Consider the following 26,737-nt stretch of genomic DNA (forward strand, 5'->3'; position numbering starts at 1 on the left):
TTACAACGCCAAGGATATTTGCTTCACATTCAGTCTGTACCACAGTAGCGTGAGGAACAACCAGGTGGCTTTTGAAGTTTGTAGATGAAGTAGGATCCACAGTTTTTTACAAAAATATGTGTTAAGTATTTGCAACCAGTAGGACGATCACTAAAGCAGACCGTACGGAGAACTTCACCATCTTCCACTGTAGGATGAGCACCATCCAACCAACCTGACCAGTTTGCACCACAGCTGTATGCTAGCACACGTGCTGTTGGCATTTTTGTTCCTGCAGCTCCCACAAAACGATACCATCCCTCAAGGAGTTGGTTGTCACACTCCTCTTGGTTCAGGGGTGTTGCGTAACTGCTCTTTCTACTGGCATCACTCAGCCTTTGATGATGATAACATGGGTCGGCTGAAAAAGGTTAATATAAATTTAAAAAATGTTGAAGAATCAAAGGTAAGCATACTTCCTTGACATCTTTTAGAGAATCAGTTCAGAAAACAGCAGAAAGCAAAACAAACAAACAAACAAAAAACTATGGAGTGCATTGTCGCACAACTCTAAATCGTAAGTTGTTACGTAACTTATCTTTCTATTGGCATCACTCAGGTTTTCACAATGATAGCAAGGATCGACTACAAAGTGACAATTGCAATAGGACTGAGATTATGAAAATCAATGTTTCAAGTTTTTCTCTAGCATCGCATAATCCTGGCAGCTTATCAAAAAGACAGACTTAAGGCACATCAGTATCGTTTACATGTGACAAACTACAACTATGGCCGACAGAGGCCACCTCAGCAGGTTGAGGTTAGATTCGAGCAGGAATATTCTAAATATTATAACAAAGAGATTAAATTCACCTGTGCAGGTTTGACCATTTCCATTAAATCCAGGGTGGCATTCACAAACATAGGATCCGTCGGTATTCGTGCAAGTTGCATTCACGTGACAAGAGTGATTTCCTTTGCATTCGTCAATATCTGAGAAACCACATACATATTTGTACGTCATCATGTTTGTCGCTTTAAAATGGGCGGACTCTCAGTCGTGTAATTTTGACAATTATTCGGTGGTGACACAATCATTTCCAAGGAGTATGTAATAAGACTCTGCGTTTAGCATCATCCAATTGTTGATAACGCGTATTGGCTTGCATAAGTCAAATAAGTTTGATCGATCGTAACTACCGATATAAGTAAATCATCTAGGTAAGAGATTTTTCAAGGTTTTTTCTAGTTCCACGGAGAGTGTAAGTTTTTCAAGTCATTTAAAATGTTAAAAAAAAAAAAAAAGTGATTCGATTTTGTGGATAAGGGAACGAAAAATTATGCCTTTTCGATGTGAATGTGGGATGAAAGTTAACTCTTAGCAATTTATTGCTATATTTTCAACTCGAGAAAGAAAATATATTGTTGGATTGCAAGAACAGATGTATGAGCCCTTGATAATAGTACAAGATTCATTTGGATGACATTCGTTGATTTTAGTGGCATAAGCCTTGGGCTGCATTTGTCAACAACATAAACCTCCATTTTACTTGAGCTTGCCGGTGCAATTAACAATTGTTTTCTAACCAAACAATTTGATGATAATAAATTTCAACCTCTCCCCTCAAATATATCTTAAGCGTCAACGAAAACGTAGCGCTATGGAAAACCATTCAGATATCAATCCTGTGCACAGGGTTCAGAGCCAAACGAGCGATTTTATTTTCGTGTTGTTGGCAGTTATTGTTGTAGAGTTCATTTAAAAACAGAATAACAATGCACCAGTCCCCAAAATTGTTCGTTCAAAAGTTGGGAACAATACCTAAAAGGTCCTTAACAGAAGAAACGGCTACTTGTATAAATTAAAACGAGTTATGAGTTAACACGGCTGAATGGTGCGGCGCTGTATTCGCACGTGTCATGCAGGACTATTCTAAATATTGTTAGAAAGAGATAAAATTTACCTGTGCAGTTTTGTCCATTTTCAAAATATCCAGGATGAGATTCACATACATGTGATCCAAGGGTGTTTTTGTATCTGGCGTTCACGTGACAGGAGTGATTTCCTTTACACTCGTCAATAATTGAGAAACGGTAGATTGGCACTTTATAGTTTTTGCATCTAGCAATTTGTTCCTGCTAAAATTGCTTTGTTTAATGGTAAGGCCTCTCTGATATAACATGCAAGCTATTATTGATCTTTTATTCAGTCACTTGATAGTAGATAGCTCAAATACACCTCTAGCGTTTTTAGGCGAGAAAGAATTAAATATTGTAACTTGGCGTGTTTGTAACTATTCTACCTGAGCACGAGTGTCCATCCCCAGTAAATCCTTCTTTGCAAGTGCAATTATAAAACCCAGCAGTATTGGAGCAGTTTGCATTTCGGTCACAAACGTTATTGCCGCCTTTGCATTCATCGATGTCTAATTGAAAATTAATAGAAAGAAAACACTGAGACTAGGTGAAAAAATTCCACAGAAGGGAAGTGTAAAGGTAGACCCAACACTGTGTAAAGTAATTTTGTTCGTGGTACACTAACTTACCTCCCAAGCTCATGTCGCAATAAACCAACTCTGAACTCCCGACATTAGTTGGATCCAACCAGTACTTATTACTGATGCTGTGTTTACCTTCACTTAACTTTATCTCTTGGCACGATAACGCTGGTAATTCAGGAATAGATCCTAAGGGAGCTACGGTATAGATATGACTTAATTAATAAAAAGGGTAATAGAAGTTGCAAAACAGATAAGAGTGGAAAATATATTTATCCGGGCAAGATAAAAATGAAATTTTAGCTTATATTAATATAGTATGGAGGGCGAATTTTGTTTTAAGACACTGGCCCTATTAAAAAAAAAAAGCAACAAACACTTGCTCTTCGAAAGTGGGGGGTTTTTGCTGAAAACTCATTGAGAAAGATTCGTATGTAAAATAAACTAAACTGGATACATACTTCTACCCTTAAAGCGTCCCATGTAAAAGCGTGAACCATCTGGCTGGAAATTCTTGGGCCTTGCTTCCTTGGTTCGGGTATTCAATTCACAGGACTTGTTCCCAATTACGTAATTGTAGCTTTGACATATCGTTTCCCTCTCGCAGGTGATAACGCACACATGAGGAGCTTCTACTGGGACCTTCTTAAAGATATACCCTTTGAGAGCCATACCAGGTACGCTAACTTCTGTCTTGCATATATTTTTAGCCGTAGTGAAGTTCATGAGATACAAAAAGGCCAGGAGGATTGGAAAGCTTGGATTCCACGCCATTCCCACTAATGCTGAAATTGGAAAGTGTAGATTACTTAGCCAACCACCAGTCAAAAGGTTATGACAACAGATAGACAGACAGACAAACAAACATGAAGCCATGTTGGAATCAATTCTGAATCGAGTTTATCTTAGCTATAAGAAACGTGCAACTGATTAGATTTAATTAAAATAACTGAAGGCCTCTTTTAATGTTTTCCTCACCCAATTGTTTCCGTGGCAAGAGATCACTTTTTAATGATGCAGCTCCTTATTTCACCATTCTAACTATCATATTAACATATCCTCTTTGAAAAAATTAATTGAAAAATGTGGTAAAAGGCTCAGGTCATAAATCCATCGACTTAAAAGATCCTTTCTCTGTTAGTTAGAAAATTATAGAAATTTTAGTAATTTCAACATCTTATTCCATGACATAGCTGCAAGGACTGCAGCTTCGCTGACCTCCGCAGAGGGGAATTATCTCATCTTAGTTTCTTCGGAAAATAATTTTCTAATTTTTTTTTTCCCTGAAAGGAATAAGTATCATACTATATCCAAATAATCATTTAAAAATGAAATGTTTCATTCTCATTTTTTAACTTGCTAACGTCAAAGGAAACTGGCTTACCTTTAGTAACATGTAGCACGCTTCCTCCAGAGTTTTTAATGAGAAATAAAAACCCTCTAAAAACGATACTGTCATCGGCTCTTGTTTCTTGTAACAGTTGTTGCTGTCATAATAGTCAAAATCTATCATGCTCTTAATAATTTATTTTATGTTCCTGTTTGTCTGTGATGAACCCTCTAAAAACGATGCTGTCATCAGCGCTTGTTTCTTATAACCGTAGTTACTGTAACAATAGTCAATGTATCTCATGCTCTTAATAATTAATTTCATGTTCCTGTTTGTCATTGAGAATAAAAATATTTTTGTAACAGCCTTTAATAAGTTAGAATCTATCAAAGAAAGGAAATTTTCGAAATGGATTGAGTGTCTAGACCGTAACTCGGGGATTAATAAAACTCAGATTATTTTCCTAGAATTTTCATCAGCATTAAGATGAAAACAACGTTAGAGGAATCTTTATATGATGAAATGAAACGCACGCTTTTCGTATGGCAGAGAAAATAACAAAATGGAATCACACTGTTTGGCAACGCATGCATTTATTAGCGTCAAAAAGGCGTCCTGCATTCTTAAAATATGAATGAAAAGAACCCCTGAACTTCTTTAATTAAATTTAGTTTTTTTTTCTTGTTTTTTTTTTATATATTGGAAGGTAACAATACATGCATGTTTGCGACATCATCCAAAATCAAGAACTGTGTCATAAATTATGTAATTATGACGTCACAATGCTTGCGATTTACTTCTAAGTTATGAATAAAACAACACAGCTGTCTTGACCATCGCGTGATACTTCGTAGTTACAATAGTTGTAACAAACTGCTTTGCACATAAAGACAACTTCGATTTTAAAAGCGATCATGTTTTTGATAAGAAAAAAAATACAAAAGTACTGTAACTTAATACATTTTCCTTTTCTTCTTCCTTTCTACAAATACCACATCCGTCACGGCCGCATGCGTTTAAAAGTTGCATTCTAAGGTGTTTGAAGGTGTTAAGAATATTTGAATCGCCAAATATATTCTCGTTCCTGAGTAATTCTCGAGATTCATGGTGTTATCTTTCTTATCTCGGATACTTTGAATAAATTTCTACATGTCATGACAAGTAGAAAGACGCTTCAGTTTAATGTTGTGCTTATAGGTCCCAATAACTCTCAAAACGAAACAAAAGAAAAAGCTCCTTCTTTTCATATATTAATGATAGCAGGAATTCTTGTGAGGAGTGATCACAATGAACACGCAAATATTTTCCATAACCCCCGCACTTAGTAACTTCACAAACAATTGATTATCAGCTATAGGGACCGTCAAGCTTAAACAGGTCAAACCTCTGTTAAAATCAAGTGCTCTCAATCAATAGATCATGACTTGCTGGAGATAAGAATTACGCCTTGCGTCAAACATCCCATACAACTCGTACTAACATTATGCGATCCAGTACTTAGTAGCCTCTTTACAAAATAAAGAGGGTAAAACCTAAATTTTTCAAAAATAATTTATCAGCTTTACACCCGTGACCAAAAATTACCTTCTCAAAATCATTAACAATCACGATGCATTGAGGACATTAATATTTAATATGGATCGTGATCATGATTTCATCAGTCGAAGATGCTACACGCTTATCACGAAGTTTTTAGGGAGGATTTCAAAACTACCTTAAAAGGACGCCGTTGTTAATATTTGTCGTTTTGAAACCATGTGTACGATCACGACAGCCAATCGATGAAATCCCACAGTTAACAAGATTACGTTCCTGTTTAATCCTCAATATTAAAGATAGCCTATTTCTTTTAGTCGCAAACCTGTCTTTTATCTTTGTAACATAACAATGTAAACCTGGAGAGTATTGTAACTAGGCATCTTCATTTCAGACCCGTGTACATCTTTTCTTTTCAAATTGATTCCGCAAAATATCGTGCTTTTTTTTCCAGACACAGTGAAATGCTTTCTTCAAAGCAGCAATGGTGAGAGTTTAGTTGCCAATGTTATAACATTTAATGATGTTACGATGGCATTAAATGTTTGGGCTCAAGCGCGAACTTTCAAAATTGTTTTGAGAAGTTTTTTGTCAATCTATAACGCTTTCCAAACTATTTTATATTTTCCAAAATAGCATTTACCGTGGAAAAGGGACCTTGTAGGGATTTTTCTTTCATTTCGATTGCGAAAAATATCGCGCTTTTTTCGAGACACATTAAAATATTGTCTTCAAAGCTGCAATATTTAGACTGAAAACACGGAAATTTCTCTTATGCAATAAAAGCAAATGCGTCAGGTTTCACGGATTAAGAAAACGTTTTGCTTCAAATGGTTCAATGCTGCAGAAGTTCTTAATCGTTTTATGCTCGGAAAAGGCAAATTGTTGAGGGCCCACTTATACCAACATTTTCGACCAATTGCCATTTTAAGCTTTCTCTATTTTCAGTCATTATAGTTGAAATGACGATATTGTGCATGCTGAGGTTTCTTTTATTACAGGTAGTGAAAATAACTATGCGGTTAATCTAAAGGCTATAAACAGAGATCGATAGCCGATTTGTTAAACAGAACTATTTATAAACCAGGCTTTCAATTAAATGCCAAAAGGGGTGCTGTTGAAAGGAACTTAAATTTCTTTTACCCGCGAGAAAAAAAAAATAAAAGGTTCGTTCAATCAATTTTTGTTCATATTTAAGATTCTTTTGAACATTTGTTTGAAGCTTTTAAAATTTCGCTTAATCAAAGCAAAGATGGAAGTAATCCTCTCTTAGCATGAAGAGTTTAATTATCTGTTGCATATAAGATGATTCGTTTATTTTGAAAGAAGTTTAAACTAACAAGCTTAAGATCCCTCGAATAAGGACACTTAGTGCCGAATTTACATGCCATTATTAAGTGACGATATCGTCCTTAATTCATATGGGATGAATGTTTTTCCACGAAGTTACCCGTTCAGTAATTTTCCTTTCCATCGACAATAAATCTATAATTATAGCTCTTACCATGAAATTGCGTCGGCGCTTTGCTTCAGAGGAAGAGGCAGCTATTCCGTGCCGCAGTAGCGGGAGTTACACACCAGTACAGCAGAGGAGTGTTATGCATTCTAAGTAGTCTGCGATTTTGGGGGCGGAGAGAAAAATTCATCTCCGCCACCAAAATCGCAGACCGCCAGCAACGCAGGCTACATTATAAGAGCCACAGTTTCTCACTTGACAAGTTACAACAGTTTAAAGACCAGTGAAAGCAGACCTGCCTGATAACTTGACCCTCAGTCACTGTGGGATGAACACCATTAAATCAGCTTGTGAGTTCAGCTGCACACCTATGAGTTAGTGGACAAGTGGTTGGCATTTTTATTGTGTGGCTTACCAAAAACCTTTCTATGTCATGGCCCAAGATACAGAGTGCTTGTCACGTGTTTTACCGTGCCTCGTCCCCAGTCACTAGCATCGTCGAGGATAGGTTGCAGTAGTAACCTGAGCCTCAGAAAGCGGCCATTTCGTATTCACCGGTGCATGTATCACGTTGTCAGTCGTTTTTCAATCTAGTTATTCGTTTATCTTCGTTGTTAAGATTTCACACGGCGGCTTTCCTTCAGTTGGTATGTCTTCTGAGTGCGGTCTGGACCTTTGGAACAGGTTACCCCACATTTAATCTTACCGGTCATCATCTAAGTCTGCTTAGCAAACAATGGACATCAAAGTGTTTAAAGCGACGAAATAAGCCTCTGGTCAACAACACTACGATTCTCTGGAGCCGTAAAGTGAAAACCGAACTTTTAGAAAGCAAATCAAGAACTGTTTGGAATAAAGCTTTCCTCTCGGTATATTTCTTGGCCAGTTTTATCTTACTTCTTATTTATAGATTCCATGTGACAGTAGATCTCTTCACACACGGAGCAATTTGAATATTCACGTTGAAATCCGATCCGCATACCTGATTACACAAAAAAAATTGTGAAAAAATTTACTGATATTTGTCTTTTATCTGAATTTGAGAGTAATTGATTTGCATCTATCGCTTTTTTTGTTGAAAATAATTTGTTTGAATGGTCTTCTTTCACTTGAGCTTATATTTGGGAAAAGATGATTTGTAAAGTTTATTGCGCTTGGTCTTTGCCTTTCTGGTTTCTCCAAGATGTTGACTTTTGCATATGATGAGTTTTTTTTTTGTTTCCTAAAATCTTCACTTTCAAAGCAAGACTGCATTTGCAACCTTTGCTGTTAAAATGAGACTTCTATAACAGAGATTGGCCAATAACCCTCAGCTTGAAAATGAGGATTTCAGAAACTCGGAAATGGTTTATTGTATGCCAGTTATCTTAATTTCTTGATTGACAGAAACAAAATGGAAAACTATCCAATCATGATCTCATATTAGCTTTACAAGTAGAAACTAATTAAAAGACCAAATACTAATTATTCGTCAGCTTCCCATCGAAACAGCTAGATTTCATTAGCCATACATAATCGCATTGCGGACCTATTTTTTTGTTCCTGCAGCTCCTTGGAAACGATTGGTACCAGCTATTAGAGATTGAGCTATCGAATAAAGCAGACCCGGTTTTACAGATTGTGAATTTACGGTTGGCACTGGTCAGACTTGAATAGCTTAGACACTCTCAACTGAAGCAAATATTCTTTTGCTTGATTAAACAATAGGGAGTTCACACAGATGAAAACTCAGTGAAGGGGAAAATCAAATGAATCACAAATGATTAAATTGGGGAGACACTTTTGATTATTTTGTGCCATTTGCTGGATCCAAAGGTACTATTTCGTACCTTGGCATGATTTACCATCCCCAATGTATCCTTCCTTACAGGTGCAGTTGTGAGAACCTTCAGTGTTAGTACAATCCGCATTTAGGTCACAAACATTGTTGCTGCCTTTACATTCATCCATATATAATTGCAAAGTAATCGAAAGAAAACATTTCATGCAGAGATTCCTTGAGCAGATAAGAAAGGGACACACGATAAATTGATTTTGCTCATACTAAACCGACTCACCTTCCATTTTCATGTCTTAGTAAAGCATCTCTGCTTCACCTGCTTGTTACTGATTGTGTCTTTACCTTCACTCAACTTCTATCGCATTGCACGACAACGCTGGTAATTCACGAATGGAACTTAAAGGAGCTGGAATAAATATTGTCTTTGTTTACTGTTATATGGCTGTAAACCTGCAAAAAAGAAACATAGATTTAAAGATATATCCGTCTGGGAAAGATGAAATCAGGGAAATAATAGGAGCTGTGAGTATGACCAATATTGAATAAATATGGAATCTGGCTCTATTTGTCCACAAAGCAATCAAACACCATTCACTCTTTGAATGTGGAGGGTTTTTTAATCAAGAAATCACTGAGAAAAATGAATATAGAATGAACTAGACTAATTATGTACTTCTGACGCAAACAATGTAAAAAAGTAAATAATCTAGCCGGAAATTCTCGGGCCTTGCTTCTTTCTTTCCGGAATGTTTTAATCAGGACTTTTCCACAATCACTTAGTTGAAGCTCCGACATCTCGCAGATAAAGTGCTGTTACTGTATCCTTTTTGAACAGGTAGCCCTTGAGACTCATGTCAAATACGCCTACTACCAGTAACGAGGTCCATAGAATCCAAAGAGATCAGGAGGCTTATGAAGCAAGAAATCCCCACCATCCCCTTGGGTACAGAAATGTTGAAGTGCAGAATGCCAAGCAGATGCTTCCAGAGTTTTACATCGCTTATGGATAAAACGCAAACCATTTCATGAATCTTTAATAAACACAAGTTGAACTTAAATAACGCAAATCTCTCAGTATCCTTTAGGTGGTCTCTTTTTGGACACAAAAGAGAGTTTTTAATCAGTATACATTTAACAAATTTTGTTCAATGTGCAGTATCGTACAAGAGGAACATTTCCGGTGATGGCAGACATTCGAGTTAGCACCTCAATAATTTTGCCTATCTGCAATTACGAAAACAGACATTAATTCACATTGCCGACGGGTTGATTCTTAAATTTTACAATTCGGAGGAGACGCTGTATAGAAAAGATGCCATTTCCCTAAATATGCACTTACGCAACCATTTGGAAGTGGTTATTCTCGACTACGGACCGGTAACAGCTTTTTGTGTTTTGACTTTGAACGATTTAATGAACTCTATGGGCAGTGAAAGAACAAACAAGAGACCAGTCGAACTTCAAATCCTAAAAGAATTCTCATCGGCTAGATTTCAAAAGGACATGAAAATCTCCTTGAAAAAAGAATCTCAAGGAGATTTTCTTGAATTTTGTTCAAATGAAGAAAATATTTCCACAGATGATAAAGATATTTCCTCTTCCGACTGCCGGAAGGTCTATGACTTTTTTAACATTACAACAAACGCACCGCTACGTGGAATAAACCGGTTGAATAAATCGGCGATTAATGTTTCGCCATGCCACGGGCTGTTAGTTTTGACGCCGATGATTTGAAGTTAGTTGCCTCCATCTATGAGGTGATGTACCCAAAGAGGCAAATTGAAGCAAGTCATCTCGCAGAAACCATATATAAGTTTGGCTCGCTTAAAACTGGTCAGACACTTGTGGGTCCAAAACGCAACCAAGAGGAATACGTTGTGCCGAGATACTAACATACTGGCCAGGAAACAACCTGAATATTCCACAGCATCGTATCAATTTTCCAAATTTCTCACTCCTTTTTCAGAACCCTAAAAAGTAAAGTAAATGAGCATTATGATGAGGACCCTTTAGCAAAAGAATACATCCATTGTATGACACGACTTCATTCAATCCAATTTATTCCTTAACTCATACACAGAGAGGAAAACTTGAAACTGGTGTTTAATAATTTCCATAGCAGAAAAAAAGTGTAATCGGAACATTTACTTCCAAAAAAATATTTTTTGACTGAACTCAGTTATCAGAAATTGCGAGGAAATTTGTCTCGAATCATTCATCCAAAACGAACCCTATGATTCCTTCTGGCCAAACTTACATGAACGGTATCAAATCAATATAAACCAAGTAATGAGAAGAAAGAAAAATATCAGCTTGAGGATTATTAGTTGACTCAGTACAAAATTCTCAGAACCAACATCATGAGAGTTGTAAGAAAGTAAGGAGAACTGCTTATGAGATCTTTGGAGTGAACAGGTTAAGTCAGATTATAATCTGACATATTGATGAATTCTCTCTCGCGCAAAATTAAAAAAAAAAAAAAAAAGAAAAGTGATTCAAAACTTTGCGCTGCAAAGGAAGTCGTAGAAAGTTGTAGAGAGTCGATAAAATAAAATGCTATTTGAACTTCTTCATTCCTAAAGAATATGTAACGATTAGTTATCGAGTTCTTTCATGCTTGCGCTTAAAAAATATGATATTCAACGTAGAAAGCTTAGTTCAGCAAAGCGTAAACGCTACCGGTTCTCCTTCAGTCACCCGTAAACAGTTGTTATTAGAGTTAAACTGTAACAGCCACCTGTCATGTCCTTTTGTGTAATTGTTATCCACCGGAACTGTTTAAAAGTAATTAATGTTGTAAAAGGCGAAATTCCTGCTTAGCCAATAGTGTAGTGGATTACATGATTCTTTAGATTATTCATGGCATTACGTTATCCATGTACGTTAGGCTTAAATAGGACTGTTTTGTAAAGATTAAGAAAAAAAGAGGAGAAAAGAGAAGAGAAAAGAAGAGCAGGGTCGAACCAGCCCTGGCCAGGTCCTTTCTGGTCAAAATTGTAGTAGAGCTTGCAGAATAAATCTACGTTGGAGCCAACCCTGTTGTTGTTAGTCATTTTCTCGATAGTATAGTCAGCAGCCGTAATAGATTCCGGTTCCTTCCCGCAGCCAGCAAGTGCCCCCAAGGAAAGCCTTTACCCAGAAGGAGTTTTTAAGAGTTGTCCCCGTCCGTCCGTTTATTTGTGAAGGCAAAATCCTGTTTTCACAAATATTTTTGCCATATTCACATCTACAATGCTTCATTGCAAGAGTGAAATTAGATGAGTAATACAGATAATTTTTATAATAAATTAACGTCGTTTGTGGACAGATTGTTTTAAAAAAGTTATATAAAGCTCGTGTTCTGAATCCGCTCGTTTTTTAAATGCACATCTTTCGATAAATTCCTTGTTACAAAAGTTTGAAAAGAAAAAAAAAGAAATGGTTGTTTTTTCGATTTCATCCAAGAGCGAAGAAGGAGGAGTTTAAAACTATTTAATTAAAAAAGCATGGTGTTATCAACATTTTTATTGATAACATTTAATTTATAATTATTGTGTTTGTTGCTGCAGTAGATAACTTCGGTCGTATTATTGGAAGACACCTCCGCTTTTTTGCGTAGTTCTCGAAATAATTGAATTGTACTTGATTTCCTATCGTGGTGGCTTGGAATACATTTTAAATGTCATAACATACACCAATAATCTTTCGGTTATCTCCGGCAATGATTCTTAAAAACAAAGACAACCCCTCTTTTTTTCATAACAATGATAGCAGGAACCCATCTCACCCTGAAAATATAATGGCAAAATTAACACGAAGCAAGAAAGGATATTCTCTCGTGCACGCAATTTCCTTTACAGCCCCTCGCCCTCAGCAACGTCCTAAGAATCGATTACCATTTCTCATAGGCTGTTAAGCTAAGACATGTCGAACTTCTGCTCAAAGCAGATGCTCGTAAATAGTTCAGCATAGTATGCTGACATATTACAGAATATAGGATTCTATTTTGCGTGAAACAGCACATACAACCCTCCATAATAAGGTACTATTAATTACTTTACAGCTTGTTTACGAAATGCAGAGGCCGAGGCCGAGACTTACACGACTAATACAGAGTTTGTCCTATTTTCAAAACATTGCTCAGTTAAAATATTGATGTAGAGAGTTCATTATTAATAATATCATCATTTTTTTATCAGGTGAAAATAATGAACGATTACCAAAGAATTTATAGAGAGGAATTTAAACTGCTTTTAGAAAAGACTCCTCAGTCAATATTTGTCGGTTTGCAGCTATGGGTTCTGTCACAACAGTCATTCAAAAAAAATGTTATTAGTAAATAATTCCTTGTTCCTGAGTAGCGCTCGAGATTTAAAATACACCGTTTATTTCTCTAGGCTTTTTCATCGAACTCTACTGTCCAAGAAGTTGAAAAAAAAGGGGAGGGGAAAGACGAAAGAATAAGAAAATCACGAAAAACAAAGTTGTTTTGCGACATAGTGAAAAATTTTGCATGTTTCGATTTGAAAAACCTCAAAATTTGACGATTGAAGGTCATAATGAGCTAACCTTTCAAATTAAAAAGAAAATTTGGCCAATATTTGAGGTTTTTTTTTTGCTCTAATCGCCAAAAGTGGTGTAAGTTTACCAAAAACATACATTTTCCATCAGATGAGTTAATACTTGAGTACAGCCCATGCAAAAGTCTCGAGTTTTTAACCATTTTTTTAACCAAAAAAATTGCTTGTTTGTCATAAGATTATTCTGTAATCTTACGGTAAAGTGAAATATCGGATAAATTGTTACAGGGCAAATTGACCAAGATTAACTCAATCTGTGGAACAGTTTTCAGTGGAGTGTCAAAAGTAACCCGTGGCTGTTTTTCCTTCCTCTGTTCTTTACTTAACAATCTTTTCAGACAATATATTTGTCATTTGATGCTGAGCCAGTCAGATGCAAAGTCAAAGAAAGTCTTGAAGTATCGATTTGTAAGTTGAATCCCTGATGTACATGTACTTACGAATCGATTTATACATCCTGTGATTACATAAATTTAAATTGCTGCAAATTCAACCTGTACCTGCTGACATTATTTAAGATAGAAATGAAAGGTCAACTACGTCATATGTTAAAAACCTTATACACATGCACCTACGGAGCAATTTATGAATCCTCTTAATTCGCAAAGTATACTGTACTTTGCTTCACGTTCACTTTGTACCACAGAAGCGTGAGTTACAACTAGGTGGGCGATGAAGTTTGTATATAAAGTAGGATCCACAATTTTTTACAAACATATCTGTTGAGGTTTTGCAATCGTTTCATCTATTACTAAAGCAGACCTTCCTGCAAACGTTACCGTCTTCCACTATGGGATACCACATCCCTTTTCTTGCACACGTGTTGTTGGCATTTTTGTTCCTGCAGCTCCAGCGAAACGATACCATCCCTCAGGGGGTTGATCGTCACACAACATTGAACCGTGAGATGTTACGTGAGATCTATTTCGATTGGCTTCACTCAGGTTTTTACGATGATAACAAAGATCGGCTACAAAGTGAGATGAAAATTGCAAGAGGACTGAGGTTATTAAAATCAATGGTACAAGATTTTTTTTTAACGTCTTAAAATTCTGGCAGCTTGCTAATCAGGGGTGAGACTTACACTTAACAAGAAAAATGATTATGATTAATTAAGGGGTCGAGTAGTAAATGTGAAGGATATCATCACTCGAAGAGAGTAAAACAGTGGTATTGGAGATCCAACTGAATTCAGCAAGATCCGAATTTGAGCTCCTTCTTTCTCTGACAGCACATTAAAGAACAGCACTAGGCAGACTGAGGGCACAACCAGTATAGTTTACATATGAAAAACTAATAATATAGCCGATAGTAACCTCCTTAGCAGCTTCAGGTCAGATTCAAGCAGGAATTTTCTAGATATTTTAGCAAAAAAGATTAAATTTACCTTTGCAGTTTTGACCATTTCCATTAAATCCAGGGTGGCATTCACAAACATAGGATCCGTCGGTGTTCGTGCAGGTAGCATCCACGTGTCCATTACTTTCACATTCGTCAATATCGGAGAAACTATATATATATATTTGCACTTCACCATGTTTGTCACTTTAAAATGGGCGGACTCTAAGTCGTGTAGTTACTTTAATAATTATTACTTGTAGAAAAGAAAAAATCATTTTTTGGGGTGTCGCGAATTAGATATTTTGTCTCCACTACACAACAAATAACACAGTAGTGTACACCAAATAAGTTTATTTAGGGAAGCCTGCCGAGAACCAACCAGATGCATATATAGCCCGGGGAACGCATATAAACATATATTCGCAACTGATATACCATATACAATCCTGATATACAGTCAAAAAAAAAAGGTATACATTACTAACATGCAAACTTCACCAAGTCTGGATTAACAGAGATTGGCAACCGCTTACAAGGACATAACTACGGTTATACAGAGGCCAGAAAAAACCTCCCAGATAAAACCCCTTTGGGGGAAAAACATGACAGGAAATCTGGGTAGGAACCATGGCCCAAACTCAGAGCAGTTGGCAGCCCATCCTACGATGCTTCACAGCTAAAGAAAATATATTTTCAAACTAAAATATATTTTTTATCAGCCAGAGGTGAACGGTTGGTTCTGAGGCCTAGATGGACACCACGTGCTATAGTTCACTTATATACCACTGCATCATTACCCATGATGCTCGGGCCTAAGGCCCAGGCCTTGTCGTATCTCGTGCCGACAAAATATTTATCTCTGCCTTATTCGCAGACTCATTCGTCAGAAATACCATGTTTTGAAACGTATATTTTACCACGAATATTTCAGTTTATCAAGGTGACGGCTCTGAAACAACTGGCTTGTTCCTGCAGCTCCCACAAAACGATACCATCACTAGGGGAGTAAGTCATCACAAAACACCTGTACGGGATTTGAACCTATAATCTTTACGATACCGGTGCAGCGCTCTACAAACCGAGCTTACAAGCCAACTGGGAGCTGGTCATTATGTTGGTCCGAAATCCCGTACAGGCCTAAACTTTTTTTCATACCTTTTTTTCACCACTGCTTAGGCAGTGTTCATTACTGCGAAGATCGCTATTATATTCATGTCTTTATCCGCAGTTCAAATATATGACTTTTATATATCCACAATCGTTTATTCACCACTTCACGGATTTATTTGAATCAACATAATGACTAGCTCCCAGGTGGCTTGTTAGCTCAGTTTGTAGAGCGCTGCACCTTTATTGCAGAGTTCATGCGTTCAAATCCCGTACAAGCCTGAATTTTTTTTTCATATTCACATCTTTATGCATAGTTCAAATAGACGACTTTCATATATTCCCAGTCGTTTAGTATTAGAACACTTTGCATTTTCGTCACAAACGTTATTGCTGCCTTTGTATTCGTCGATGCCTATTTGGAAATTAATCGAAGAAATCACTGAGACAAGGCGAAAACATTTCACATAAGTCAAGGGGAAATGTAGACCAGACACTGTGTAAAGTAATTCTGTTCTTGTTTTACTGACCTACCTCCCAAAATCGTCACGTCGCAGTAAACCAACTTTCATCTCTCGACGTTATCTGGATCCACCCAGTACTTTTACTCGTGCTGTCTTTACCTTCACCTAATTTTATCTCTTAGCACGATAACGCCGGTAATTCAGGAATAGATGCTAAGGGGGCTACGATATAGACATGACTTCATTAACAGTTTAAGAGTAATAGAAGTTGCAAAACATGTTAGAGTTTAAAGTACATTTGTTCGAGCAAGATGAACATGGAATAATAATAATATTAACAAAGAGCTGTGAAGTTTAGCTGATATTGATGTAGTATAGAGGGCGAATTTTGTTTTAAGACACTGGACCTATTTAATAACAAAGCAATCAGACACTTGCTCTCGGATAGTGGCGGGTTCTTTACTAAAATACACGCTGAGAAAGATTTGTATGTAAAATAAACTAGACCACATACATACTTCTACCACAAACGCTTCCCATGTTAAAGCGTAAATCATCTGGCGGGAAACTCTCGGGCCTTGCTTCCTTAGTTCGGGTGTTCAATTCACAGGACTTTTCCCCAATTACATCCCTGTAGCTTTGACATATAGTCTCCCTCTCGCAGGTGATGTCGCACACATGAGGATCTGCTACTAGGACCTTTTAAAGACGTATCCTTTGAGAGCCATACCAAGTACGCTTACTTTTGTCTTGCATGGATCTTTACCAATAGCGAAGTCTATAAAATACAAAGAGGCCAGGAGTATTAGGAAGCTTGAATTCCACTCCATTCCACTAATGGTGAAATTAGAAAGTGTACTTTACTTAGCCAAACCAGTAGAAAAAAAGTTTTGACAGCAGATAGACAGACAGACAAACAAACATGAAGCTACTAAGGAATCAATTCTGAATCGACTTTATCTGAGCAATAAGAAAAGTACAACTTATTAGATTTAATTCAATAAATTAAAGGCCTTTATTTTTATTTCTCTAATTTTAAGTTTGCAATGCAGCATAGTAAACGTATGTCAAGTATTGCTGCTCGACACAGAAAAACTTTTATTACGTTCTAACTCACTACGCTCAAACAAACGCAAGTTATTTTCCCCTTTAATACTAGAAAGACATAACCACAACAGCTAGATGGCTGGTTGCTCAGGCATATCCAACCAACGCGAGACTTCACAAAATGAAACGGTAGGGGATCTTACCACGAAAAAGCTGAGAATTACTACTGGACTTTAATTGTTTGAGCGCATTACCACCGATGCCTTTGACTTCTTTTCTTTTCCTCTCCATAGCACTCTTTGCATTGCGAAACTTTTTTTCATCCTCTGAATCAGACGCGAGATCATGGGACTCTTACTCTCAAACTACAAGCCAACCCTCCTTATTTCTACTGGCAATCTTGATCAGCTTCTGACGCTCCTTGATTAGCTGCTCTCCTTCGGCGACTAACTTGAGAACCTCGGATGAGTTCTCGACGCTGTCTTCAATTTGGGTCAAAATGCTATTCGAGTGCAAATTCAACTCGAACTGCTTCGCATTTCTCTTAAACTTAATCGCAGAAGCTTTTTTTTCCGATTTTGACGGTTTCTTCCAACTGTTTGTCTTTTTCCTCTAGTTGGGAAGTGATGCACCCCTTGAAAAGAGAGAGCACTTGGTTAATTAACTGAGAATTCGGGGTTTCAGGCTGCGAGAAGGATGAATTTAGACCGAATAAATAGGCTTCAGCGGCAGAAGACGTGGGATTTAGACCGGAAAAAAGGGCTTTGGAGACAAACGACGTGTAACCATCTTGTGGCGTAGTCATATCAATGTAGTATTACACCAGGAATGAATGAAGGATAGTCAGTGGAAAGCGAGAGTAAAAGGACGTGATAATACTCTGTAACGCCTTAAATACTACAATCTACTCAATCACAAAATCCTTAGAGATACGCTTAGCGGCGTGTCACAAAAACAAACGAATAGCAAGCTATAAAGTTGTAAAAAAACTGCATACCAGCGGAGAATACATATGCTGAAATCATGGATAGGGAATGAGAAAAGTTAAATTATTCTTTCTTTTCATCGACTTTCTACAACTTTCTACGACTTCCTGTGAAAAACAAGGTTCTGGAACACTTTGATTCTTTAATGTTGCGCAAGAGAGAATTCTTTAATGTGTCTGTTTTTAATTTAGTTTAATCATTACTCGAAAATGTCATATTCGACATTCATATCCTAATAGTGTGCAGGGAGTTTGTCACCGCGCACATAGTTTGATGGCCTAGCCTAAATTCATCTTTTAAAAAGCTTAGATGTTTCCATAAGCACTCCATTTTGTTTACCGTACGTACACGGACGATTCCCAAACATCAGCTTAGATCGTCATCCATAGAATATGTAGAATCCATGCGGTAAACTCCGCCGGCCAGAAAGATAAATCGGTCAGTTCGTCTCTAGTGTAAATTGCAAACACAACTTAGCATATAATATTAACTAAAAATAACATTTGAAACCTAACTCAGTGAACATTTTTTCCCTGATTTCATTCCATCTTTGAATATTTTTGTTGTAAATAAGGGCAATGGCATGAGATTAGCTTCTATTTTTCCCTGCTGAGGAGGAATACGTGACATTCCTAGTTCAAGTAAAATGCCATGTCACGCATTGGAATTATTCATCTTAAACTCTTAACAGAATACTTTGCAAAGTACACTAGGAATTTTTTCCTTTCGTTCTTTCCCAAGTTGTTATTATTCTCAAGTGTATGTATGTAATCACGCTGGTAGTGAACCGACCGATTCATCCATGCCGTTGGCGGCCTTAAGTTTTCTGCAATTCTATTGGTGTAAATTACAGATCTATAGATTTTCCATATTTCCATTTCGAAAATTACAGAGAACCCCTCGCTACGATTCAGCAAGAAGTAAAACTACGGTTAAAAAGTGACATCAAAACAAGTGAGCCACGAGACCTCTGGAATGTTAGAAAAGTAATACGTCCACGCATTAAAATTTTTGTTAATGGAAACTTGCCCTGACTTGTTCGTAATTTCTCCTCCAACAGTTTTTTTGCGGTCTTTGGCAGGAGAGGCAATTTTGATCTGCTTCATAGCTACAGCTTTCTTGCATAAATCAAACAGTTCTGCAGTTTTTTTCTTTGACCGCCACCACTTCACTCAATGCCTCTCTCGCCAAATTTTTTTTTTACCCTCCCACTTTTGAAATTCGCTCAAAACACTTTGCTCTTTATACCGATGAGAGCGCCTTCGCATTTAGCCTCGTCCTTACGCCGTAATTTCGGTGCCAGAACCGCAAGAACACGGACACAGCCTATTAAATGTCAAAAGGGAAGCGGATGAAAGGTCTTTTCCCCGCGAGAAGAAAAAAAAATCGTTCAATCAATTTTTTGTTCATATGTAAGATTCCTTGAAAAGTTTGCTTTAAGCTTTTTTCTAATTTCGCTTAATTAAAGCAAAGATGGTAGTAATTCTCTCTTAGCATTAAGAGTTTATCTGTTGCAGATTAAGGTAATTAGTTCATTTCGAAAGAAATTTAAACTTACAAGGTCCTTCGAATGAGGACATTTACTGGCGAATTTACTTCAACATCATTAAGTGACGATATTGTCACTAGTTCATGTGAGATGAATGTTGAAGTTACCAGTTCAGTAATTTTCCTTTCCACTGACGATATATCTTTATAAAATAATTCAAATAGTACGTGCGCTCCATAGTAATAATAATAGTACGCGATTGGCCATAAAACAATTTTACATGAGCGTATGTAAACACGGTTTTCGTTCCTCTTTCATTAGTTATTTTATAAAAGAAATGTAAAATGGCTTCGCGTCGTGGTTTCCTACGCTTATCTCGTGTTCTCCCAACCTCCCGCGTGTTTACATCAGGCTATGTAAACACGGAAACCATTTTACATTTCTTAATTCTAGTTCTTACAATAAAATTACATTGGCGCTTTGCTTCAGAGCAAGAGTCAGCTTCCATGCTACAGTAGCGGGAGTTGCACACTGGTACACCGAAGAAGTATTGTACATTATAAGAGCCCCACGCAAGATGCCATGGACGGTACCAGTTTCAAATAAATTTCTTACAAGGAAATTTCGAGAAATCACTGAAATAACCAACCTGAATAAACCACTGATGATTTTAGATGAATCAAAGACAGTTAAAGACCTAGATGGTGGTTTACTCAGGTCCTTTAATAACCAAAAAGCTAAAAATAATAATTAAAAAAAAAAACACTTACAACAACAACAATAATGACGACAACAAAGCAAAAACAAGACTAGTAATGGAAATTTCATGAAGACGAAAGTAACAGCTCTTTCCTGGCCCCTTGGGTTGCCAATGCCGGGGAGCTTTATGAAAATATACTCACAGAGAATTCATCATCAAAGAAAAATTTATTAGCTTTAATAAGAGAGAAATGAAACGATAACAATGTTTTCATAAAATGGATAAGGAGAAAAATAATTATAGAAGATTTTACACTTCTAAATAAAACAACTGGAGTTTCTGTTGTCGAGTTAAACACTAGTGAAAATTTTTTTTGGCAGCTAGGTATTATTTTGTTTATTATATAAACAACATAGGCTTTTACTGACAATGAAAGTCGACTTTATTCATGAACAGTTAAAAAAATATGAATAAAATCGTGAAAAAATGTCTTTAAGTGTGCAGATAATGAGACTGTTAAACAAAGAAGAAAGCTTGTTTTGGTTTCTTCTGTTTTTAAAAAGGTTTGAACTTCACTGTCATGAAAGGTGAGTGAGTGTCAGCAGCAGATTGGCGATATCAAATAAACTCACACAAAAATGTAATTTTACACGTACGCAATCACGGTTTTCCTCAAGGCTGGAAGTCTTTGTAAAACACCGCAGTTTATATAATAAAACAATGCAGCAGATCTTCACAAGCGTTAAAATGTACCGGTAGAAGTTTTTTTTCTTTACATTTAGTCTGTACTACAGTAGCGCCCTGGACATTTCGGTGGTGTAACAAAACGGTAAATGTAATAAGACCCACAGTTGATCACGGAGATGTCCAATATGAATCTGCAACAGCCATAGGGCAGCTGGGAAAAGCAGACCCTTCTGGAAATTTCACCGTCTTCCACTGAAGGATGGTCGTCATTCAACCAGCCTGAAAGAACTGTATTACATCTATGCCGACGAATGCATTTGTCTGGCATTCTTGTTCCTGCTGCTCCCACGAAACGATACCATCCCCAGAATCCACTGTCACATGACATTTCATTGAAGACTGTGACGTAAGAGCTCCTTCTGTCGGCATTACTCAGGACTTTGTAATTAACACATGGGTCGACTACAAGATTAAATGATAATTGCAAAAAGATTATTTTATAACTCTCATAATTATACCTTAGTTGTTTGAGTTCTTTGGAGAAAGCAGTGATTGCTAAGGCTCCATGAGTTCCTTGGAAAATATCACGCCCGTATTATGTAAAAACAAACTGTAAAACTATTTCACAATTTTTAGTTCAATACATTTCGTTTTCGGATGATATTTGAGCAAACTAATGATAACTATTCTTAACATATTCAGGAGTGCAAGAAAAGTGTTGCGGACTACAAGTAGTGGTGCGGAAGGTATTTAGATGATAGTTTGGTATTCTAACGGCATCAAAATAATTGCAATCGTACGTCAGTATTGTGAAGAAAACGTACTCAGTAAAGAAAAACAAAGTGTGATTTGCAACGAGCATAGAATATAGTAACTCGAGTTGCCGTTAAGATTCTAGTAATTGCGGCTGAATGCTCTGTCAATGGAGTAGCAGGGAATCCGTTGGCGGGCAATGTCATTCTACATATAAGTTAAAATGATTGAAGTTTCCTTTCATGACCGTCTCCCAGGTATCTTTCCTTACCTGTACAGTTTCGGGAGGTATTAGTTCTGGCTAAGCTCGCATTCATGTCCCTGCATGGCTGAAAGGGTCTAACATAGTCACCCTTACAGGTACGATTGTAAGAGCCATTAGTGTTAATGCAGTCCACTTCCTTGTTTGGATCTTGACTATCGTTCCTGACTTCTTCTGTACCATGAAAGAGAAAACAGAAATATTGAAGACAACGAGAAAAAGTAAGACGTCTTTCGAATTATCGCCTTGGTCATGATAAACCTTACATGAATCCGTACACCCATAGTTTCAATCATACGATCATACAGCTGTATCGTCACACAAAACATCTATGTGAGCACAGTCATAAGCCTTTTCGCTGAACTATGCTAGATTTTCCAAAGAATTAGGGACCAATCATTGTTCACCACTTGGAAGGGCAGGCGGGAGGAAGATTCTGGGGGGGGGGAGAGGATAACATGAGGGAATGGAGGGGTGCCAGCCATTATCAACAGAGTTTAAAGGAGGGGGGGAGTGACTACAGTAAATTGTCTGAGAGCTGATAAACTTTTAGTGAAGAGGGGTGGGTGGCGGGGGGGGGGGGGGGGGGGTTTGAAGATTCATAAGATTATTAAAGAGCCTTATGGCGGATGTAAGATCCAAATTGCTTGCTAATTATTTTTTATGAAATTTTGGATTTATTTATTTATTTATTTCCTTTTTTTTCCCCACACCTCCTTTTAGTGTTTTTCATTAAGTTTGTCATCATTTCCCTTCTTTAGTTACACCTTATTTGTCTTATTTGTACATTTTTGTTCTTCATACCCCACGTAGTTACACAATCCTCTTCTATTTTTATGCATTTTTATGCATCATTTTTCTAAGCCAGTTTACCTAAACTGGCCACCGTAATGAGTTCAAAAGCTGACTTTTCGAACGTTAACGTTAACCCTTCGTTAACCCCCTGGCGAGGGGCTAACGCTCGAAATGTAAGCTTTGAAATCTTTACGGTGGCCTATTTACGTTATCAACACTCCCCACCGACGCAGCACCACCGTTTCTGTAGAAACTTACTCCCCTTATTCAATTTACGTAAAGTCGCGTTTGGCGCAGTTCTCTTTCTAAAAGTTTTCTTTAATTTTTCGTTTCGTTTTGTATTTATTTTTGTTCGTAATTTATTTATCCTAGTTCACTTAACTTTTATTTTACATGTTTTTAGTCTCAACCTGCTGCTGTGTGTTAGCTGTGAAAATAAAAACTCTGAGTGAAAACCATAACTCTTTTACTGTTCCAGGGGGGAACTGTATTGTATCGACCTTTGGGCGAAAAATAAAGAAATTAAAAAAAAAAAAAAAAAAAAAAAAAAAAAAAACGCAACGGAACTTAAACAAAACAGATCAAACAAATTCAAAATAATACAAAATAAAAGAACACGAAACATAATACAGAACCGAACAGCATAAAAACAATGGCCAAACAATGGGTTTGTTTGAAACTGGTCACCAAAAGAATCAGTTCTTCGTGGGTTTACTACCTTTTCCTCTACTTGAAAATTATTGACCGACGGCGAAATGAATAAGATTGTATAATAATGTTCACTGAGCTTGAGGCGAATCATTATTGTGATATAATTGCGCAGAAGCTTTCGAATTCTGTTGTAAATTCTGTAAATAAGGCTATTATTGCTATAATTGTGGTGATTATGCGTATCATTGTAAGCTTCTCTCTTTTAAAAAGTGTTCCGTCAAACTCAATAGCAAATTTTGTGTTCTTCGCAATTGTATTTTCTTCTAACACGTTCACCACTTCCGCAGAAACATTAACAAAACGCGAGGCAGACACTTTGCAATTTAGCATCCCTACTATAATCACCTCGTACGAGGTGATTACAGCGAGATATGACGCAAACCTCGACCGATCAGATAGCGTTAGCATATTATACTGATACGTGACATTATAACAGCGGTTTCGTAGATGACGTTATTTATCACACACTCAACATCAAGAGGAAACAGGACCTTAATCAAGTAATCACTCTATTTTGGAACTGCTGATTAAGTTTCGTTGGATCCATTCACGACATTTCGGTTTTTTTTTTTCTTTAAATTTTTTTGGACTGTGATCTCCAGTTTGGTGTATAGCCGGAGCTTACTTTTCAGGTTATTCCTGCTGAAAATCTTTTGGAGTTGGGGCGATTTGTTAAAATGATTATCTATTGCAAATGTAATCCTATGAGTTCGTGACATTTCTTTTAATTGTCGTGCCGTAAGACGGATTAAGCCAGATAATATTTTTCTGATCTAGTTATGTGCTCATTAACTCTCTGATTCTGGGTTTTCAAGATTTAGACATTGAGTGCAGTCGAATTTGGGTGGCATATTCGTACAATCGCCAGTTTTGTGAATCCTTGGTTGTCCCAAGTTCTAGATAAGGTTTATTTTTTCGGAGATTACCGAGGCCGAAACTTGCCCAGGTGATGGTTCAAGGGTTTTTGAGAAAGTGTCAAGGAATTCGAACTATGGATGGCTGCCAGCGTTTCTAAATGGATTGTATCTGCAGGGTGACAAACGCCAGAGATTATCCGTTTAGAAGAGTGGTCACTAATCTATAAAACCTCAATGGCTTTAAATCCAACCATCTTTCTTCCATCATTGATTTTTAAAAATTGCCTATAACGGCAAACATTTACCAGAAATCCTGAATCAAAGAATAACGTTGTAGATCTCTAGCACCAGTCACGCTATCCATTTTAGTCATTGGCTCCGCAGTTAAACGCTTGGCATATCAAACATCGATTTAATTAAGGTTGGACAATAAAGTTTGTGAGTATATCGTTAATGATCTTATCCATTGTTCGAGGGGATCTTAAAAGCTGTTTTGGTAAGAAAACAAAGACTTGAGTGACTTGAAAGACCGACTTTAAGCCGAATATTTCAGCAGGAAAATCTAGAAGAATTGTACCGAGAAAAAATACAACAAGACAAAAAAACACACCAAGTAAAAAAGAAAGAAAAAGAAAAAAAGAAAAATAAAAAGGAAAAAGAAGTGAAATGCAAAGCAGATGTCTCATTTCAATAATTTTCGAGGAAAAGGAAATGCTAGTCTACGAGACTAAACTCATCAAACTTTCGCGAATGCTGTCCATGTCTCGTATAACCCAGTCAGTGTTCTTTACCAAGTATTCTGTTTTCCGTCTCTGCAGTCTGCACTTCCCTTCTCTAGTTTCATTGAAATAACTGATACCAAATGTCGATCGATAAATACTAGGGCTACATAAGTAGTTTTGGGTTTCTGCAGAAAATTAATTGTTAAACTCTAACTTCTTCAGAAATGGAAAAGAAAACGGCGCTGTGAAGTCTCGACCACTTTCTAACTATTTTGTACTTGTGCATCTGGTTCATCAAGAATAACTTTCGAACGAAATCGCTAGGGCACAAGATGAATCAATTATTACCTCTTAACTCGTTGTGGTCATGGCTTTGCGTAAGATGTTTTCCTACAAACACCACTGCGATAAGTACGGCAATGGACACTATGATAGCAACAATGGTTATCAAACTTTTTCGACGGCACCTTGCGAGACAATTGATAGCTGTCGACACATGTCTGCCTCTGGTTTCTGATGGCTGTTTCCCAGGACCTTCACGTTTTGAGTGAACACGATCGACAACGATTGTCTGTTTCTCTTTGGACGCCATATCCTTTTCTGTGCCATAAATGTCGGATTTACTTCGTTTTTATCGGAGATTTTGGCCACTTACTGTGCTTTAAAGCTGCTTAAGGGAATGAGGAAATATTTACCGAGAAAATCAATGCCGACATGGAGCGATTTAGAGAATCTCACTCCACTAACGAGATCTAGCCTAGGTCAAGACCCCTTTCAAAGGCATGACTTTTTGTTATGTTTTTTTTTTCCTTTTAATATGAGGGTCAAATTTTATTTAGTTTGGAATCACGTGATACAATCCAGGATTCACTGAAGATGGGTGTGCATAAATGTCCGATGAGGCGGACAGTTTGGTTTTCGGAAAAGTTAATTTCGTATGTTTTATGGGGTCATTATTGTTTGTTTCGAGCCTTTGGATCAATCTCAGTTTAAGTCATTATAACATCCACTATGTCCAAATAAGTTCTTTATTAGAAAGCGCGCTTGCTTAAACGTTTTTCATTTCAGTTTAGGGACTCGATCGAACCACCCGAGGCACTCTTGGATTATATCGACCACCCCAGATTTCCAAGGGGTAGTGATACGTTTGCCATAACATCTTGTGCAAGCAAAATTGAAATACTATTTCATCGTTAAATCATGATATTATTACAAAATAACTTAGATCCTACAAGCTCTCTGATAGGTCAAAAACTGATCGTTTACTGCATCGCTAAACCCGTGAAAAATTTGAACATACTGGGTTTGGTTTTAAGTTTATTTCATAAAAGCAAGAGACTGCACTCCCCTTCGGATAACGAGCGTAATAACACATTTGAGATGTTGGAAGAATATGAGGAAAGCTTTTAATTCACTCGCCCCCGGCTCGTGATTAACATAATTTTTTCGTGTTCTCCCAACATCCTGCATGGAATTTTTACGCTGGTAAACCGATATAAAGTGCGGTCTATTGCTTATACAAACAGCTAAGTGCAGGAAATAATCTTTGTTACGCAATTAGTTTATATCACAATTCCGTAAAGTGGATTAAACGTTGGAAAAATACATATCATTATGGTGGCTTTCAAGAATTTTTTTCTAAGTGTACATTTTTGCCACAAGGAAAAAAGGATACGAC

General features: G+C 37.1%; 2 protein-coding genes across 2 annotated transcripts; both read right to left on the bottom strand.

The window, feature by feature from the left end:
* On the bottom strand, nucleotides 1–3,251 carry LOC149053394 (uncharacterized). Its single transcript, XM_089182911.1, has 4 exons — nucleotides 2,939–3,251; nucleotides 2,526–2,675; nucleotides 2,283–2,405; nucleotides 1–400 (listed from the first exon to the last, which is right to left on the bottom strand). The coding sequence occupies exons 1-4, from the start codon at nucleotides 3,249–3,251 to the stop codon at nucleotides 30–32; spliced, it is 957 nt and encodes a 318-aa protein (XP_089039037.1). The 3' UTR covers nucleotides 1–29.
* A 17,229-nt stretch (nucleotides 3,252–20,480) lies between these two features.
* Nucleotides 20,481–25,798, bottom strand: LOC149053395 (pancreatic secretory granule membrane major glycoprotein GP2-like). The gene is made up of 3 exons (XM_089190271.1): nucleotides 25,408–25,798; nucleotides 21,984–22,148; nucleotides 20,481–21,421 (listed from the first exon to the last, which is right to left on the bottom strand). The coding sequence occupies exons 1-3, from the start codon at nucleotides 25,649–25,651 to the stop codon at nucleotides 21,051–21,053; spliced, it is 780 nt and encodes a 259-aa protein (XP_089046397.1). The 5' UTR covers nucleotides 25,652–25,798; the 3' UTR covers nucleotides 20,481–21,050.
* Between the last annotated feature and the right edge of the window lie 939 nt (nucleotides 25,799–26,737).

The sequence above is a fragment of the Pocillopora damicornis genome, chromosome 1 (assembly GCF_964200805.1).
Source record: "Pocillopora damicornis chromosome 1, jaPocDami1.2, whole genome shotgun sequence".
In the NCBI taxonomy this organism is placed as follows: Eukaryota; Metazoa; Cnidaria; class Anthozoa; order Scleractinia; family Pocilloporidae; genus Pocillopora; species Pocillopora damicornis.